The sequence below is a fragment of the Mobula hypostoma genome, chromosome 7, assembly GCF_963921235.1.
Source record: "Mobula hypostoma chromosome 7, sMobHyp1.1, whole genome shotgun sequence".
In the NCBI taxonomy this organism is placed as follows: domain Eukaryota; kingdom Metazoa; phylum Chordata; class Chondrichthyes; order Myliobatiformes; family Myliobatidae; genus Mobula; species Mobula hypostoma.
Genome location: NC_086103.1, coordinates 77,826,923 through 77,843,742, shown reverse-complemented (window position 1 = coordinate 77,843,742; position 16,820 = coordinate 77,826,923). Strand labels below are relative to the sequence as shown.

The following is a 16,820-nucleotide window of genomic DNA, read 5'->3' as shown; positions in this document are numbered from 1 at the left end:
GTTTCAAGCATTGAAGATACTAGAAACTGCCAAGAGTGAAACTGAAACAATTTCCCCACTTCAAGTTAGGCATTACAAAGAATCTGAAGAAATCATTAATTATCTTGAATATCACAATGAAGTGAAGATCTGGAAGATGCAATTCTCAAAAGGCATTGTATGAAGGCAGTCCAGCTGAACCCTGAGTCTGCACTGATTTTGATCATTTACATTCAAACGAACATGGCAGATGAATTCCACCACCAATAACTATTAGGAACTAGGTTTTTTTTAGTACAGGTGTCCCCCACTTTTTGAACGTTTCCTTTATGAAACCTCGCTGTTACAAAAGACCTACATTAGTCCTGACGAAGGGTCTCGGCCTGAAACGTCGACTGCGCCTCTTCCTATAGATGCTGCTTGGCCTGCTGCGTTCACCAGCAACTTTGATGTGTGTTGCTTGAATTTCCAGCATCTGCAGAATTCCTGTTGTTTACCTACATTAGTTACCTGTTTTCACTAACAGAAGATATTTTCACTATTACGAAAAAAGGCAGCGCGCAGCAGCTGCTCCTCCCCCGGAACTGCATTCTCGCTGGCACTGTTTAAACACGTGCCTGCGAGCAGCCGTTTGCAAGATGAGTTCTAAGGTATCGGAAAAGCCTGAAAGAGCTCGTAAGTATGTTACACTTAGCGTAAAACTAGACATAATTAAGCGTTTGGATCGTGGTGAACAAAATAAGGACACAGTGAGTTTGGCTTGTGGAAGTTGATGAAGATGATGTTGAAGAGGTTCTGGCACCCCATGACCACGAACTGATACATGAAGAGCAGATGCAATTGGAAGAGGAAAGGATAACAATCGAAACCGAATGCAGTAGTGAACGGACCGAAAGTGAAGTTGTCCAGGAACTGAACGTGAAGCAACTGCATGAGATTTTGGCTGCAATTATTGCAGAAAAGTACGACTTTAATTTTGAAAGGGTACGTAGCTTTAGGGTGTATTTGTAGGATGGTTTGAGTGCTTACAAAGAACTGTATGATAGAAAAATGCACAAGGCTAGCAGTCAAGCATACTGTCGTTTTTCAAGCCTTCCACATCAGCCACAGCAGACGACGAACCTCGACCTTCGACATCAAAACAGGCAGACATGGAAGAAGATAACCTGCCTGCCCTGATCGATGAGATGACACCTCAGTGTCCCACCACCCCAACCCCCTGGCTGCAGACCGATACATTGCCACAGAGAATGCAGTGGTAGCCGGGACGCACCCAACACATCTTTAAGAAAAAAGCCAAAATAAGCAAGCTAATTAACTGGGTGCCGCCTGGCACGTAAATGTCGGCCCAGATCAGAGGTGATTGCCGATTGCGTCACCTCTGATCTGGGTCGACACTTACGTGCTGGGCGGCACCTAATTAATTAGCTTGTTTATTTCAGCTTTTTTCTTAAAGATGTGCTGGGTGCATCCCAGCCACTGCTGGACCGCTGCATGCTTCGCGGATCGGTATCGATCGGCGGCCTGGAGTTTGGGGACCACTGCGATACCCCAACCTCCGACAACTCAGCCTAACACACCATCATCAGTGTGCTTGGCGCTGTCTTCCCGATTCCAGTAAGTGATACTACACTGTACATACATTATTTCTACTTTATATAGGCTGTGCATTTTTATGTGTTATTTGGTATGATTTGGCAGCTTCATAGATTAAAGGTTACTGGAGAGAGTGTTCCTGCCGAGAGAGGTTGCGTGAGATTTTCGCTACGGAGAACAGTGCGGCAATGATTGTGGAAAAGTATTTATACTTTATATAGGCTGTGTATTTATCATATCATTCCTGCTTTTACTATATGTTCTGTTATTTTAGATTTTATGTGTTATTTGGTAGGTTATTTTTTGGGTCTGTGAACGGTCACAAATTTTCCCCATATAAATAAATGGTAATTGCTTCTTTGCTTTACGACATTCCGGCTTACGAACCGTTTCATAGCAGCGCTCTACCTTTGGGTGGCGGGGGAATCCTGTACTGTAGTAGTATCAATAGTGTTCAAATGTGCTCTATATTTCACTTAAATACATAATTTGTTACTCAGTTAAATGATAGTTTGTTCTTTTTTTAAAAAAAAATACCTTTTTAACTATTTCCATGAAACTTCAGCTAATTGGAGTAGACGCTTAATTGGGTTAAAATGTACTGGGCCCAATGTGGTCCAATTAATCGGAATTCACTGTATTTCTTTCCCGGTCGATGGCAACACATGCAGTTATTGTTTTCAATTCGTAACTCCAGTTGTACAAAAATGCAACAAGAGGTTTTCTCCAGAACATTTGCTTTACTAATAATTTTACATAAAATATTCCAGGATTTGGGCCTACTGAAGAACAGCACCAATATCAAGTGAAAGCAGTGCACGTTGAGGACTGGTGCTGCTAAAGTAGTCATAACTTTTTACCAAGATATCACAAAAACAGGTACACCATAAGAAGATTGACAGGGTGGATGCTTCTTTTAGAGTCTAGCTCATGCCACAAGGCCTATTTTTACTTGATTTAAATTCTTACACTGAGGCAGAGGAAATATTTAGGATGCGGAATGGGACACTGACCAAGTGAGTCACTGTGTTCAAATGGAGGTGGAGGGCACCATATCATAAACTTTTAGCTATTGGACAATCTTAATAAATATCTCCAAATTCAAACAGCTTCACTATGCACTGCAAAGGTTGCATGGATGATAGGTATTACATGTGGAAGTTTTAGTCAATGTTTTCTATAAACTCATTTATTATTTGCACAAATCCTGCATCAGGAAGGGAAGGGAGTACACTTGCAGAACTGGAAATTTTGAAGGTCACCTCAATCAGTGCAGTTTCTATTCAATTACAAGTATGTTCCCTTAACTTATTGACTAGGTCTTAAGGAATTATTGTGCATGCACCTCTACAGAGTATGCAGTAAATAAACCTGCAATGATCAAATATTTATTATGGTACAATGGCATTTAATTGAGTTTTTACATTGGATCACAAGATCACTCTCCATTCAGCCAAATACAAAATACCAAAATAGACAAATATTTATTAGGTACAATGGCATTTAATTGAGTTTTTACATTGGATCACAAGATCACTCTCCATTCAGCCAAATACAAAATACCAAAATAGACAAAAATCTTTCGACCCTCAACAAACAAGTCATCCAATGCAAACAGCACGTTGTACTACCGAAATGAAAACGCTGCCGAAGGTTTTAATTCACAAACAATTTTTCCCTAGCTTTTGTAGACAGCATTAAGAGTCAATTGCATTATTTCATCTGTTTTGCATCATCTTGGGAGTCATTGAAAAATAACAGCAACATTGGTGGATTGAACAAAACTGGTGATCAGAAATTCAACATTTATCTCTTATTATAACATTCCCAAGTGTATATATGTATGCAAGCAAGCAGATTCACTTGCAAGCTTCAAGCAACATGAAATCTGTGGGCGAAAATGAAAGCAATTGGAATTCAATACAGTCAATGCTGTCTGACAAGATGCACTTGGGTACTTTTAATTGTTCCTCTGGAATGTCAGCCCCAGTTTAAGTGTTTTGTGATTGACTTCAATTGAGGCTACATCATCTTATTGTGAAGAGAAGTTATGAGCTGTGATCAGTATTATTTCTGTAACAAAGCAGAGTTAACAAAGTTGATGACTTCCAGCAACTCCGATAAAAAGGTCTCTAACCAGAAAATGGCCTTTCCCCGTCCATAGATGCTACCTGATATGTCAAATATTTTCAGAATTTCCTATTTCTGATTTCCAACAGTAGTGTTTGGCTCTTACACTTACCAGATCCTAAGATGCAATTTATATTCTTGGGATATAGCAATCTTCCATATACATATAATAAAACACTCAACATTAACAGCACATCATATTAGAAGACAATTAGTGGATTACACGATTATGCATTAGAATATGATGTTAGTGAAATGTTATAGCACTTCACACAATAAAACATACTTTATCCAATTAATGTTCAGTAATTTTTAATTCAAATCTCAAAGTGTCTCATCTTAACAATTCTTCCCCTTTCAATTTAATGCAATACTGCTCAGAATTGGCAAATAAAACCAGTATCTCCTGCCCTCTAACAACTAACATCAGCAGATGAACTAACTTTACTACAAGAGTCGATATAATCAGAACTTCCTGGTAAAAGATTGGCACAGAAAGTAGAGGCCAGCAAATCAGAAAGTTGGCTACACAGTTGATCAGTGAATAGGGTTAAATCATACAGAAACATCCTTTCATTGTGTCAGCCTTCATGTGTTAGATCGCTGCCCTGTGTTTACCAGTTGCACCACTATTCATTCAGTTGACTGACAGGCAATGCCACTCATATCCCCCTCCTTTCTGTGCACAGAAGTGGCATCTGTGCACTCTCCGAAGGACATAAATTACTGCAATAGCACTAACAGGGCGAGTTTACTTCAACTAACTACTCTTGAAAAACATTGTTTTGTAAAAACATCCCTGTGCAAATATTTGGCAAATTTCCATCTTCTACATATTGTGTAGTAGTGAATGGGGAAAGAAAGAACAGTTGAGTTCTATAAAACGAGAAAAAGCAGTTATTTTATTGACTTGCTTCGAGGCCTTTAACTGCAGGTTGTTTTTCTAACGAACAGCCCCCCAAATCATCTGTTTTTGTCTCAGCAACAAGGTGCTGGATGTATTAGATTCTGCAACAATAAAGCACCAACCTCCCTGCCGAAAGCTCAGAGGAGCACACTGAAACTACTGTTCAAGCCTACCTTCAAAGGAGCGGCAGGAACAGTAGCAATCCAGCTGCTGCAACCCCACCCTGACCTTACCAACAAGAGGGAAAAAAGTCCCCTCCCCCTTCAGTCCAACCACTTGCAACATTACAGTTTTAAAACAAAGCTCACTTGTGCAAACCTGAATCTAGAGACAGAAAGAAAGAGCACAAAAACTAACCTTGCATTCCTGACTGTACTGCTTTCTCCCAGAGTCTAAGCTAGTCCAGTGAAGCAATGGAGAATGTGCAGTGTGGGCTCTACTCACTTTCGACACACACAACACACTGCCTCAAGACAAACCAATCAGACGCAGACATTATTCAGTGCCAGCCAACCATGACAAAGCTCATTAGCTATACATCTTGCTCTTTTGGTTAAAGAGCCCAAACCACTCGCAGTGGATTTTATTCAGAGATTTTTTTTCTTAAGGCCATTAGTTCCCATTGGGAAAAACCTGAACAAAGCATCAGTCAGCCTCCCTTGGGAGAAGCTCTGGATAAGATGTCGGGAACAGCAGAGCAGCTTTGAGATAATTCAGCTGGCCCCTCTGCCTGCAGTTGTACAAGAATGCCTTACAGCCTACAGCACCAAACAGGAATAATTACTATAATATGCTTGTAATTACTCAACAAGGAATTTATAGGTTACTTCAAGAATAGCCATCAAGTTCCTGAATATTTTAAAGAACCATAATTTTGCATGTTTCAAATCATACCTAGACTTTAAAATCCACTGTAAAACAGTGATCTCTTAAAATTGCATCCTTTTAACATTTTATACTTTTTTTGCCTCATCCAGGAGAATGCAACCATACTTAACAGCACATCTCATAAGTACACCCTGCAGTAACATTTTTTTGGATGAGATGAAAAAATAACAAGTGGCAAGAAAAATGGGGTTGTTTACAGACGCACTTTGCTGTTGGATATATTACCGATAAGGAAATAACAGGGGCTTTAAGGTACTGCTGTAGTCATGGAAGAAATATCAACTCCACCTACACATGAAAAGTTAAATTTGACAAAAAGTAATCACAAGGACAAATTATAGTGGATTCCAGTTAATTGGGACATATTGGGACCACTACATTTTGGCCCAATTAAACGACTGACACAATTAGCTGAAGTTTCACGGAAATACTTATAAAGGTATTTAAAAAAGACTAACTGTTTAACTGTTAGAAATTATGTATTTAAATGAAACAGAACAAATTGGAACACTACCAATACTACGACAGTACTGTAAAATTATTAGCTCCTAAAAGTTAGAGGAATTATTTAGTGTACGTGGTTTTCTGATTGACTGTAAATGAACAAAAGCAGTGCAGACACCTCGTGCAGTTGATGGACTGCCTTTACACAATGCTTTCAACAATTGCATCCTCAAATTCTTTATTTTCATTGTAACATTCAAGAATATTATAGATATCTTCAAATTCTTTGTAGTTCCCAACTTGCAGAAGTAGTGAAATGGTTCATTTTCAGCCCCAGTCATTCCAAGCATCTCCAAGGAATGCTCGAATCCAGTGAGTAAAACAGCTATGAATTGTCTTACTGCTTATTTCTCAAAAACTAATCAGTGACAAAAATCATTGTTTTTGTACACAAGTGCACTCAGCTGATGCTATTTAAAACTGTTTCCATGATGCATGGCATAGTGCCTAACAGCTAGAAAATGCGTACAACTGATGTATTAGAAATGGTTTGCCAACAGTCTCCTGCCCTAATTAAGTGGCACAGTGTCCTAAATAAACGAAGGGAACACTGGCTATTTTCTCAATTAGTTTTTGGTCTTTAAGAGCTGTCCCAAATAAGCTGCTGCCCTGATTAACCAACAGTCCAATTAACCAGAATCCACTGTATTTTCATGTATTCAAGGTAGGGTTTCCTACAATATGTACTACGCTTTCCAACCAGAGAATAATCTATTCTAGATTTGGTCACAAATGAGTCAGGAATAATTTGTAGTCACACAGTAAAGGATCCACTGGGCAATTGTGATAATGAAACAGAATGTGACATTAACTGAGAACAAACAATTCCTAAAACTCAAGACAGTTATGAGCAGCAAATTACAGCTAATCAGAAAACTACAAAGTTATACCAGCAACACACATCAAAGTTGCTGGTGAACGCAGCAGGCCAGGCAGCATCTGCAGGAAGAGGTGCAGTCGACATTTCAGGCCGAGACCCTTCGTCAGGACTAACTGAAGGAAGAGTTCCTTCAGTTAGTCCTGACGAAGGGTCTCGGCCTGAAACGTTGACTGCACCCTTCCTACAGATGCTGCCTGGCCTGCTGCGTTCACCAGCAACTTTGATGTGTGTTGCTTGAATTTTCAGCATCTGCAGAATTCCTGTTGTTTAAGTTATACCAGTAGATATTTAGTTTTTCCATCAATAAATAAAGACTTAAGGAAAAGTAATCCTGTGGCTATTTAGTGATCAAAAACAGTATGGGACTGAAAGACAAAGTTACCAAAAAAAGCCTTGATGATTGGGAGAATTTTGCGGCATGGTAGCATAGTGGTTATTGTGACACTATAACAGCTCGGGGTGCTGGAGTTCAGAGTTCAATTCCAACATCATTTGTAAGGAAGAAGCCTGTATGTCCTCCTCATGGAATGTGTGGGTTTTCTCCGGGTACTTCCCACGGTCCAAAGATTCCCGGTTAATAGAACAATTGGTGATTGTCAATTGTCCCATGATTAGACTAGGGATACTCAGGGATTGCTGAGTAGCAGGACTCTACACTGTATCAAAAAAAACTTTGGAAACCTTCGAAAGAAATCCAAAGAAAAAAAGAATGTAAAGTTCTTAAAGTTATCTTGCTATTTAACTTGCATAAAAGGAAAAAAAAATTGTAAGAGTGCATTTCTATTTTTACCAGGCTGAGGCAGTGGAACCAAACAAGAACGAAACCCTTCCTCCCTCTCCCCACAATTCCTTCATCTGCACAACAGCTGTTGGCTGATAACATTTATGAATTAGAAAATAATTTCCCAATACTGTCATTTTAATTATGGGGTATTTTAATCATACTAACAAGAAACATGATCTGTCCAAATACCACCAGATGATTAGCTTCCACATGTGTGAGGACAGAACTTTGGACCACTTTATACCAAACATTAAAGGAGCATTCAGCCATTTTCCCCAGGCACCGTTCTACAACTCTGACCATGCCATGGTCATGGTTGTTCCTAACTATCAGCAAAAACTGGCAGAGTCTGAAGCTTAGAATAGTTGGTTCAGGCGCTAGGCGAAAGCCACTTACAAAGATCAGCTAGAGAGGGACTTCCAACAATAGCCGGGCGGTCTGGTGTTCCCTGCAAAGTCTTATCAATTTCAACCAGAAGTGCTCCCAAGTCTTCCCCTCCCCTCCTCTGGCCAATCAGATCAGTTTTATTGCCAGTTTGATAAGGACAATCAACTTCTATCTCCTCTTACTTTCCCCTGATCCTGATGTGCTAAGCCCCTACTGCCTCCCTTTCACAATCCCCTCTTCACCCTAGCCCCATTCACCTTCTTCAGTCTTCTCCAACTCCCTTGCCCCCTCCCTCCATCCCACCCTATACATTTTAAGAAGCAAGAAGGCGTATGCAAACTACTTGGAAAACAGATCATTAAGAAATCTGCAGGCCCTGATGGTGTCTCACCTGGTACTCTAAGGCTATATCCACACTAGATCGGATAAATCCGTAACCGAAGCTTTTTCTCTTCATTTTGACCCTCCATCCACACTGAAACGGCGTTTTCCTCCCCCGAAAACGGAGATTTTCTAAAACGCCCTCCAGAGAGCGTGTAAACTTGAAAACGTCGATTATGCAGAGCAGTGTGGACGGGGTAAACAGATATTTTTTAAAACGCTGTCATGACGTGCCAGTACACATGGCAGCAGCACGGCATTTCATTGTTTTCTTGAACGCAACTCCCCACACAACCTAACAATTTCAGATTTCAGAACAGACGGCAATGAGACTGAAGCCAGAAGAGCCCATAGCTAACTGAATAAATAAGTATACTCAGTTTGCCCTGTTTTCTGTCCTTGCTTGCATGAAGGTGGTTTACCTATTTATGCAAGTACTTCTCTGACAGTAGATGTGTAACAGCCTAATGTAACATTGTATGGAAATACAACGTAACACTGATGCAGACCTGTTTTATACATTTAACAAGGTGCTTTATAAATGCAACAGAGTTAGTCAGTTTTTCAATGTTCGTTGTCAGTCGGGTCATACTGTCCGTGAACTCCCTGTCGGTTGCCTCCATAAGTTCCAGTATGTTTTTTTTAGTTTTAAGTCCTCCTGCGTGAGAGCCAATAGCAATTCCTTTTAAGTTTTTCTAGTCTAACTGGACAAACGCGCACCAAGTATACTGTTTCCTCTTCACTTGCTTTGTGTGTGTGTCCTGCGCATGCCCAGTAGGAGGAGATTCGCCCAAATATCCGTTCTAATGTAGACGGAGATATTTTGAAAAACACCTGGTGTGGACGCCTGTTGTTTCTACGCGAAACCGGCTTTTTCAAAGTGTGGACGTAGCCTAAGGCACTGCGCAGAGCAGCTACACTTGTCTTCATTGAAATATTTAACACCTTCCTGCAATTATGCAGGATTCCAGACTGCATTAAAGTTGCTACAATCATTCCAATTCCCTAGAAAGACAAAATCACTAGACAAGGTAAGCCAGTTGTTCTGACTTCAGTAGTTACACAAACCTTTGAATATTTAATGTTGGACTACCTCAAGTCCATTACCAATCCTCTTCTTGACCCATCACACCTTGTTTTTAAAGTAAATTACTCAGTTGAGGATGCAGCTAACTTGTTCCTTCATTACATTCTTTAGCTCCCCTAACACCTACATGAGGATCTTGTTCATGGATTTTAGCTCCAACTTCAAAACTATTGTTTCGGAGCTGCTCCAAGCAAGCAAGCCAACCCAGCTAGCTGTCCCCTACAGTACCTGTCAGTAGATTACAAACTTTCCAACAGGAAGGCAGCAGTATTGCAAGGCTGGCTCCTATTTGTCTGACCCAATGTCTATAGTACTGTGCAAAAGTCTTGGGCATATACGTGCCCAAGACATTTGCACAGTACTATACCTTATGTATTTCCAGTTACAAATAACATTTAATACTACTGAGCTAACACAAAGCTAAGTACTCTTATTTGTGTTTCCTAACCGCCTCCCTATTTTAACCAATATATAGTACTGTCCAACAGTCTTGGGCACAGTACTGTACAAGCACAGGCTTTCCCCAAGGCTGTGTTCTTTTACCCCTCTTGTTCTCACTTTATACAAATAAAGTGATTTGTGTCTTGCACCTCCAGACACAAATCCATTAAAATCTTAAAGTTTGCAAATGACACAACTGTAGCTGGTCTCATCTCTAATAATGATGTGAACTGTTATCAAAGAAATGTAGACTGTCTTGCAACACGGTGTGCTCGCAACAACTTGGAGCTTAATGCTCTAAAGATCATCTTCTGCTGACAACACCTGATCTGCCCCTCGTTTGGAAATTAATAGTCGGGCTGTGTCGGTGGTAGAGTCATTCAAATTCCTGGGAACTACCATTACCAATACATTGAAGAGGGACAAGCACATAACTCATCACTAGATATTTCTTTCACTTATCACTTCAGGACACATCCTGATGAAGTTTTACTCAGCCATCATTGAGAGTGTTGTGACCATCTCTATCACTGTTTGGTTTCCCACCATCACCTCCCTCTCCAAGTCCAGGTTGCAGTGAGTGGCCCACTCAGCGGGGATCACTGGCTGTCAGCTACCGACATTGAAAGATTTGTACATCACCAGAGCGAAGAAAAAAAGCTGACAAAAATTACTGCCGACTCCACCCACCCTAGCAGTTGCTTATTCCCCAAACTGCCAACAGGCAGTCACATCAAGTCCATCACCACCAAGACGACACACCATCTCCTAAGTTCTTTTTCAGTAGCTATCCAGCTTCTCAACAAAACTCACGCAGGCACAATACCTTAACTGTCTCTGCACAGTATCCATTAAATGACCTTTCCTGCTCTCCTCGTTCTGTTCATAATTATTTAGTCTGTTCATATGTTCACATTAAAGTTTGATTGTTAACATTTGCAGATGTGATCATTCAGCTAGTTGGTAATTGCTCATGGCTGTTTGCACTATTGTCTTGTAAATTGTTGGTTGCTATTTTGTCTGTTATGGTACTGTCCTGTGGTTTATGCTTTGCACCCAACCACAATTCTGGTATGTTTCACATATTGGCAATAAAGTGATGCTGATTCACTGTATAAAATACTTAAAGGCATCCCAAAAACATCAAATAACCAAAGGGCAAAAGTTAGATAATATTGCTAGTGAAATAGTACAAGTTAAACTGAAAGAAAAAATAATAATCTCTCAGACCCATTTGTCAGCATTCCAGAATTCTCAATAAGGTGGTTGCAGTGACAGTGAAAGCATTTGCTGCCGTTCTCCAAAATTGCTAAATTCCTGAAAATTTTCAGCAAATCATGAATAGCAACTCTGTTCAAAATTAAAACTTAAAATCTAACCCGCCCACAGCCAAAGTCTGATCTAGACCAGGTCAGAAATCATTAAGTCCCCTATCTGATCCAAATGTGACACACAGTTTGATCCACCAGGCTTGGGTCAGGTAGCCAGGGAGTTATAGCCACACAGACTGACATCAGTTATCAGAAAAATGTAAAACCTATTAATAATGAAAAGATAACAATCTAGAAAAGCAAAACTTTAATAGGCAGTGCCATCGAGGCTTTTATGAAATGAAAAATACTGAGGATGTAGCTAGCAGAATGGATAAGAAAACCAAAGAGACAAAAAGGTGCAAGGGGCAAAAAATATAGATTGAGACATCAAGAGTTCATCTTTATTGAACAGGCTAGTTGAAAAGTCTTAAAACAGGGGGTTAGAAGCTGACCAAGCATAGTAGTCCATTTTTAAGCCTTTGTTATTTCTGTTCAACGAAACAAGAGACAGAACAGAGAATAGCAAAGGTGAGTGGGGTCTTTGATTAAGATTGGCTGCTTCCCCTACCCCCCAAGGCTATGGAATGTGTAGAAACAGTCAACAGATAGGAGGCTGGGCTGTGTTCAGAAATCTCTGCAATTTCCTGCTGTTCTCAGGCAGAGAAGCTGCCATACCAAGCTGTGATGCACCCACATTGGATGCTCTCTATGGAGCATTTATAAAAATCGGTGAGGGTCATCGCAAACTACTGCATTGTTAAGAGGATTATCTTTTGACTATTACATTGACAGGTCCATTTGTCTACTGTTGGAAGCAAAACCAAAATGCAATCTTTGATTCTTTTCATAATCACTTTTAAATCTCATATCACCATGTTAATGATCCTTCTATTCCAATGAGACCCCATATGCAAGAAAGGGGTAATGCATGAGTGTTCAATGGCCCATCAGCCCATCAGCCCATCAGCCTGTACTCACTGGAGTTCACTAGAATCAGCTGGGGTGGGGGGGAGGGGGGAGAAAAGAGTCTCATTGAAATCTTGCGAATATTGAAAGGGCTAAATGGAATGGACAGTGGAGGACGTTTCCAACAATGGGAGTCTAGTTCCAGAGGGCACAGCTTCAGAATAGAAACACAACTCTTTAGAGATGAAAAATATATATATATTTTTAACCAAAGGTGGCAAATTTTAGGAATTCATTAAAACAGATGGCTATGGAAACTAGGTTATTGGGTATATTTAAAGTAGAGGGTGATAGGTTATTGATTAGTAAGAGTAGTGTCAAAGGTTGTGGGCAGAAGGCAGATGAATAGGGTTGAAAGGAAAAATAAATCAGCCCTGATCAAATAAATGAGCAGACTTGATGGGCTGAAACGCCTTTTCCAGCTATGTCTAATTCTATGGAAAAAAAACTATCAAAGAAATCCTTTGTAACCTTTTGAACTTCTTTTGTCTAAAGAGCAACCCCTAATCTCTCCTTCTGCCTAGGCACCCTTCAAATAAAACAAGTTAGGAGATGCCAAGAGGTTCCACACTTACCATACAAGTACTATTACTAGAAAATGTAATCATGTAATACACTGAGAATATATGAAATACCACCTTGCATCCAATAAAAGTTTTGCAATTTAAACTATCAGTGGAGAGACTATTCACATACACTTCACAAAATACTCCAAATCAACTTGAAAAATAAGCAAATAAACACTCTCAACCAATTTTCCTAGTATCAAGGTCTTACATTCACTTTGATCCATTGGATAAGCTTTGTTGTTTGCATGCTTCATATCACACTTCAAAAAAAACAGGCATTCTATTCAGAGCGTTATCATAGAAAGAGGTTATCATGTAGCCAGAAAAAGATTGAAGGTTTTTTCCTGAGCCTCCTTGGGGGGTGGGGGGGAAAAATAATCAAACCCATTTTACTGCTAGGGATCTGTAGTCCACAACAATGCAAAGTGGAAAATGAGAATTTAAAATGGCTCTGAGCACTGGGTCCAGCATAAACAGAGCAAGGAGTGTACCTGTCCATTTCATAAGATACATCCTGCCCAGTCTGTAGTATAGTTTGTAGGCCTCCCCATTGGCCTCCCGACTCACCTCAGAACCTAAAAAAAATGGAGTGCATGTATTTATCTTTGATCACAGGGGACTGCCCAAAAACAAGAGCTGCATACGTTTAAATTAAAACGCTTCTGGACCTTACCTTCATTTAAATGAAGTGGTATTTTATAGAAATAGAGTAGATCCCTGGACACCAAGAGCACAACACATACATGATTTGATCAACTAACTTCAGCTGCAGCCAAAGAATACTTGGTTTATACAGAATTAGTGACACCAACAAAAAAAAGCTCATCAAAATTTAGAAGTGAAATTTAAGTTTTTTGATTATTGCTCAGCATTTATAATTGTTAAGTTAGATGGTGACATTACCAGAGAGAAAAAAAATATACCAGGTTTGCTCAACTCTGCAATTGGGAGGGGCCTTTTGCCAGTGCATTCTTGTGGAAAGGGAAACAAAGATATCAGATTTGCAACAGCTGATAAGAGTCCATGTTCCTTATTCCGTAATACCACTCTGGTTCCCCAACCAGATCCGTGAATACCAAATGCATCACACTTCACCAAAAATAACTTCCAAATCTATATCACAACCATTGTCTACTTGTACATCTGCAAATCATTTTGGAAGGATATAATGAAGAAACTTCCAATCTGTCAAACTGGATTGAATATGAACCTACCTACAGTAGGGCCCATGTTTGCGAAGATGGTGTGCTACTCACTACAATATCAAGCTCCCTCATAGTTTTTTCCTCACTTTGCCATTTCCCAGAATTATGCTAGTACCTGGATTTCAAAACAATGAAAACCATTTCAAAACCATTCAGAGAATGGTTTCATGGGTTAGTGCTCCAATGTGCTACTACAATAAATTCTTGTTTATCTAGATTTTACACATCTGGAGTTGACCATAAGACATAGGAACAGAATTAGACCATCGAGTCTGCTCTGCCATGGCTGATCTTTCTCCCCTTCCTCAGCCCCACTCCCCCAGCTTTATTCCCTTAACCTTTGGTACCATGGCCAATTAAGAACCTATCAAGCTCTGTCTTAAATACACCCAATGACCTGGCCTCCACAGCTGCCTGTGGTAATAAGTTCCACAAATTCATCACCCTCTGGCTAAAGAAAATTCTCCGCATCTCAGTTTTAAATGGATGCCCCTCTATCCTGAGGCTGTGCCCTCTTGTTCTAGACTTTCACACCATGGGAAACAGCCTTTCCACATTTACTCTGTCTGGCCTTTTAACAGTCAAAAGGTTTCAATCAGATCCCCACTCATCTTTCCAAATAACAGCGAATACAGACCCAGATCAATCAAACGTTCCTCATATGATAATCCTTTTCTTCCTGGAATCATCTTTGTGAACCTCCTTTAAGCCCTTTCCAATGCGAGCACATCTTTTCATAGATGAGGATCCTAAAACTGTTCACAATACTCAAGGTGAGGCCTCAACAGTGCCTTATAAAGCCTCAGCATCACATCCCAGCTCTTGTATTCCAGACCTCTTGAAATGAATGCTAACATTGCATTTGCCTTCCTCACCACTGACTCAACCTGCAAGTTAACCTTTTGAGTGTTCTGCACGAGAATTCCCAAGTCCCTTTGCATTTCAGATTTTTAGATTTTCTCCCCAATAGAAAATAGTCTGCACATTTCTGTCTTCTACCAAAGTGCATGACCACGCATTTTCCAACACTGTATTTCGTATTTCATTTGCCACTTTTTTGCCTATTCTCCTAATCTGTCTAAGGTCTCCTGCAGCCTACCTGTTTCCTCAACACCACCTGCCCCTCCACCAATCTTTGTATCATCTGCAAACTTGACAAGCCATCTATTTCGTCAACTAAATCAATGGTGTACAGCCGAAAAAGATGCCGTCCCAAAACCGAGCCCTGTGGAACACCACTAGTCACTGGCAGCCAACCAGAAAGGGATCCTTTTATTCCCACTCACTGCCTCCTACCAATCAACCATTGCTCTAACCATGCCAGTCCTTTGTCACTTGGTAGGCAGCCTCATTTGTGGCACCCTGTCAAAGGCCTTCTGAAAGTCCAAATATATAACATCTATTGCATTCCCTTTCTCTATCCTACTTGTAATCTCCTCAAAGAATTCCAACAGGTTCATCAGGCAAGATTTTCCCTTAAGGAAACCATGCTGACTTTATCCTACCTTGTTCTGCGTCACCAAGTACTCCATAACCTCATCCTTAACAATTGACTCTAACATCATCCCAACCACCGAGGTCAGGCTAACTGGTCATTAATTTCCTTTCTTAGAGTGGAGTGACATTTGCAATTTTCCATGCCTCTGGAACCATGACAGAGTCCAATGATTCTTGAAAGATCATCACTAATGCCTCCACAATCTGTACTGCTACCTTTTTCATAACCCCAGGGTGCCGTTCATCTGGTCCAGGTGACTTATGCGCCTTTAGGTTTTTCAGCTTTGAGTTCCTTCTCCCGAGCAATAGTAACTGCATTCACTTCTCTTCCCTCACACCCTTCAACACCAGACACACCGCTAGCATCTTTCACACTGAAGACTGATGCAAAATACTCATTTCATTCATATGCTATCTCTTTGTACCCATTATTATTTCCCCGGCCTCATCTTCTAGTGGTCCTATATCCACTGTCATCTTTCATTTTTTATTATATACTTATAAAAGCTTTTTCTATCCATCTTGATATTGTTTTGCTAGCTTGCATTCATATTTAATCTTTTCCCTCCTGATTCTTTTAGTTACTCTGTAGGTTTTTAAAAGCTTCCCAATCGTCTATCTTCCTGCTAATTTTTGCTTTGTTGTATGCCATCTCCTTTGCTTTTACATTAGCTTTGATTTCCCTTGTTAGCATGGTTTTACTATTTTGCCATGTGAGTATTTCTTTGTTTTTCGAATACATCTATACTGCACCTTCCTCATTTTTCCCAGAAACTCACACCACTGCTGCTCTGCTGTCATCCCTGCCAGCAACTCTTTCCCATTTATTTTGGCCAACTCCTCTCCCATACCACTGTAATTTCCTTTACTCCACTGAAATACTGCTACATCAGACTCTATTTTCTCCCTGTCAAATTTCAAGTTGAACTCCCTATCAAATTTCAAGTTGAACTCAATCATATTGTGATCACTGGTTCCTAAAGGTTCTTTTACCTTAAGCTCCCTAATCACCTCCAGTTCATTATATAACATCCAATCCAGTAGCTGATCCGCTAGTAGGCCCAACGACAAACTGCTCTAAAAAGCCATCTTGTTAGCATTCAACAAATTCACTCTTGAGATCCATTGCCAACCTGATTTTCCCAATGTACCTGCGTTAAAATTTCCAATGACTTTCATAACATTGCCCTTTTGACACACCTTTTCTATTTCCCGTTGTAATCTGTGGTCCACATCCCAGCTACTGTTTGGAGGGCTGTATATAAATGTCATCAGGGTCCTTTGCACTTTCTTAACTCAACCCATA

The 16,820-nt window shown here is 40.2% G+C and overlaps 1 protein-coding gene across 4 annotated transcripts in view; it reads right to left on the bottom strand.

The window, feature by feature from the left end:
• LOC134349403 (C-terminal-binding protein 1-like) overlaps window positions 1-16,820 on the bottom strand; it is a 155,350-nt gene that overhangs the window by 90,441 nt on the left and 48,089 nt on the right. The window contains exon 1 of one of the 4 annotated variants that reach the window (XM_063053659.1): window positions 4,970-5,057. The exons of the other annotated variants lie outside the window; for them this stretch is intronic. Coding sequence (XP_062909729.1) covers window positions 4,970-4,976 — 7 coding nt within the window. The 5' untranslated portion in view covers window positions 4,977-5,057. Of the gene's footprint in view, window positions 1-4,969; window positions 5,058-16,820 lie in introns of those variants that run through there. 4 annotated transcript variants of the gene reach the window in all.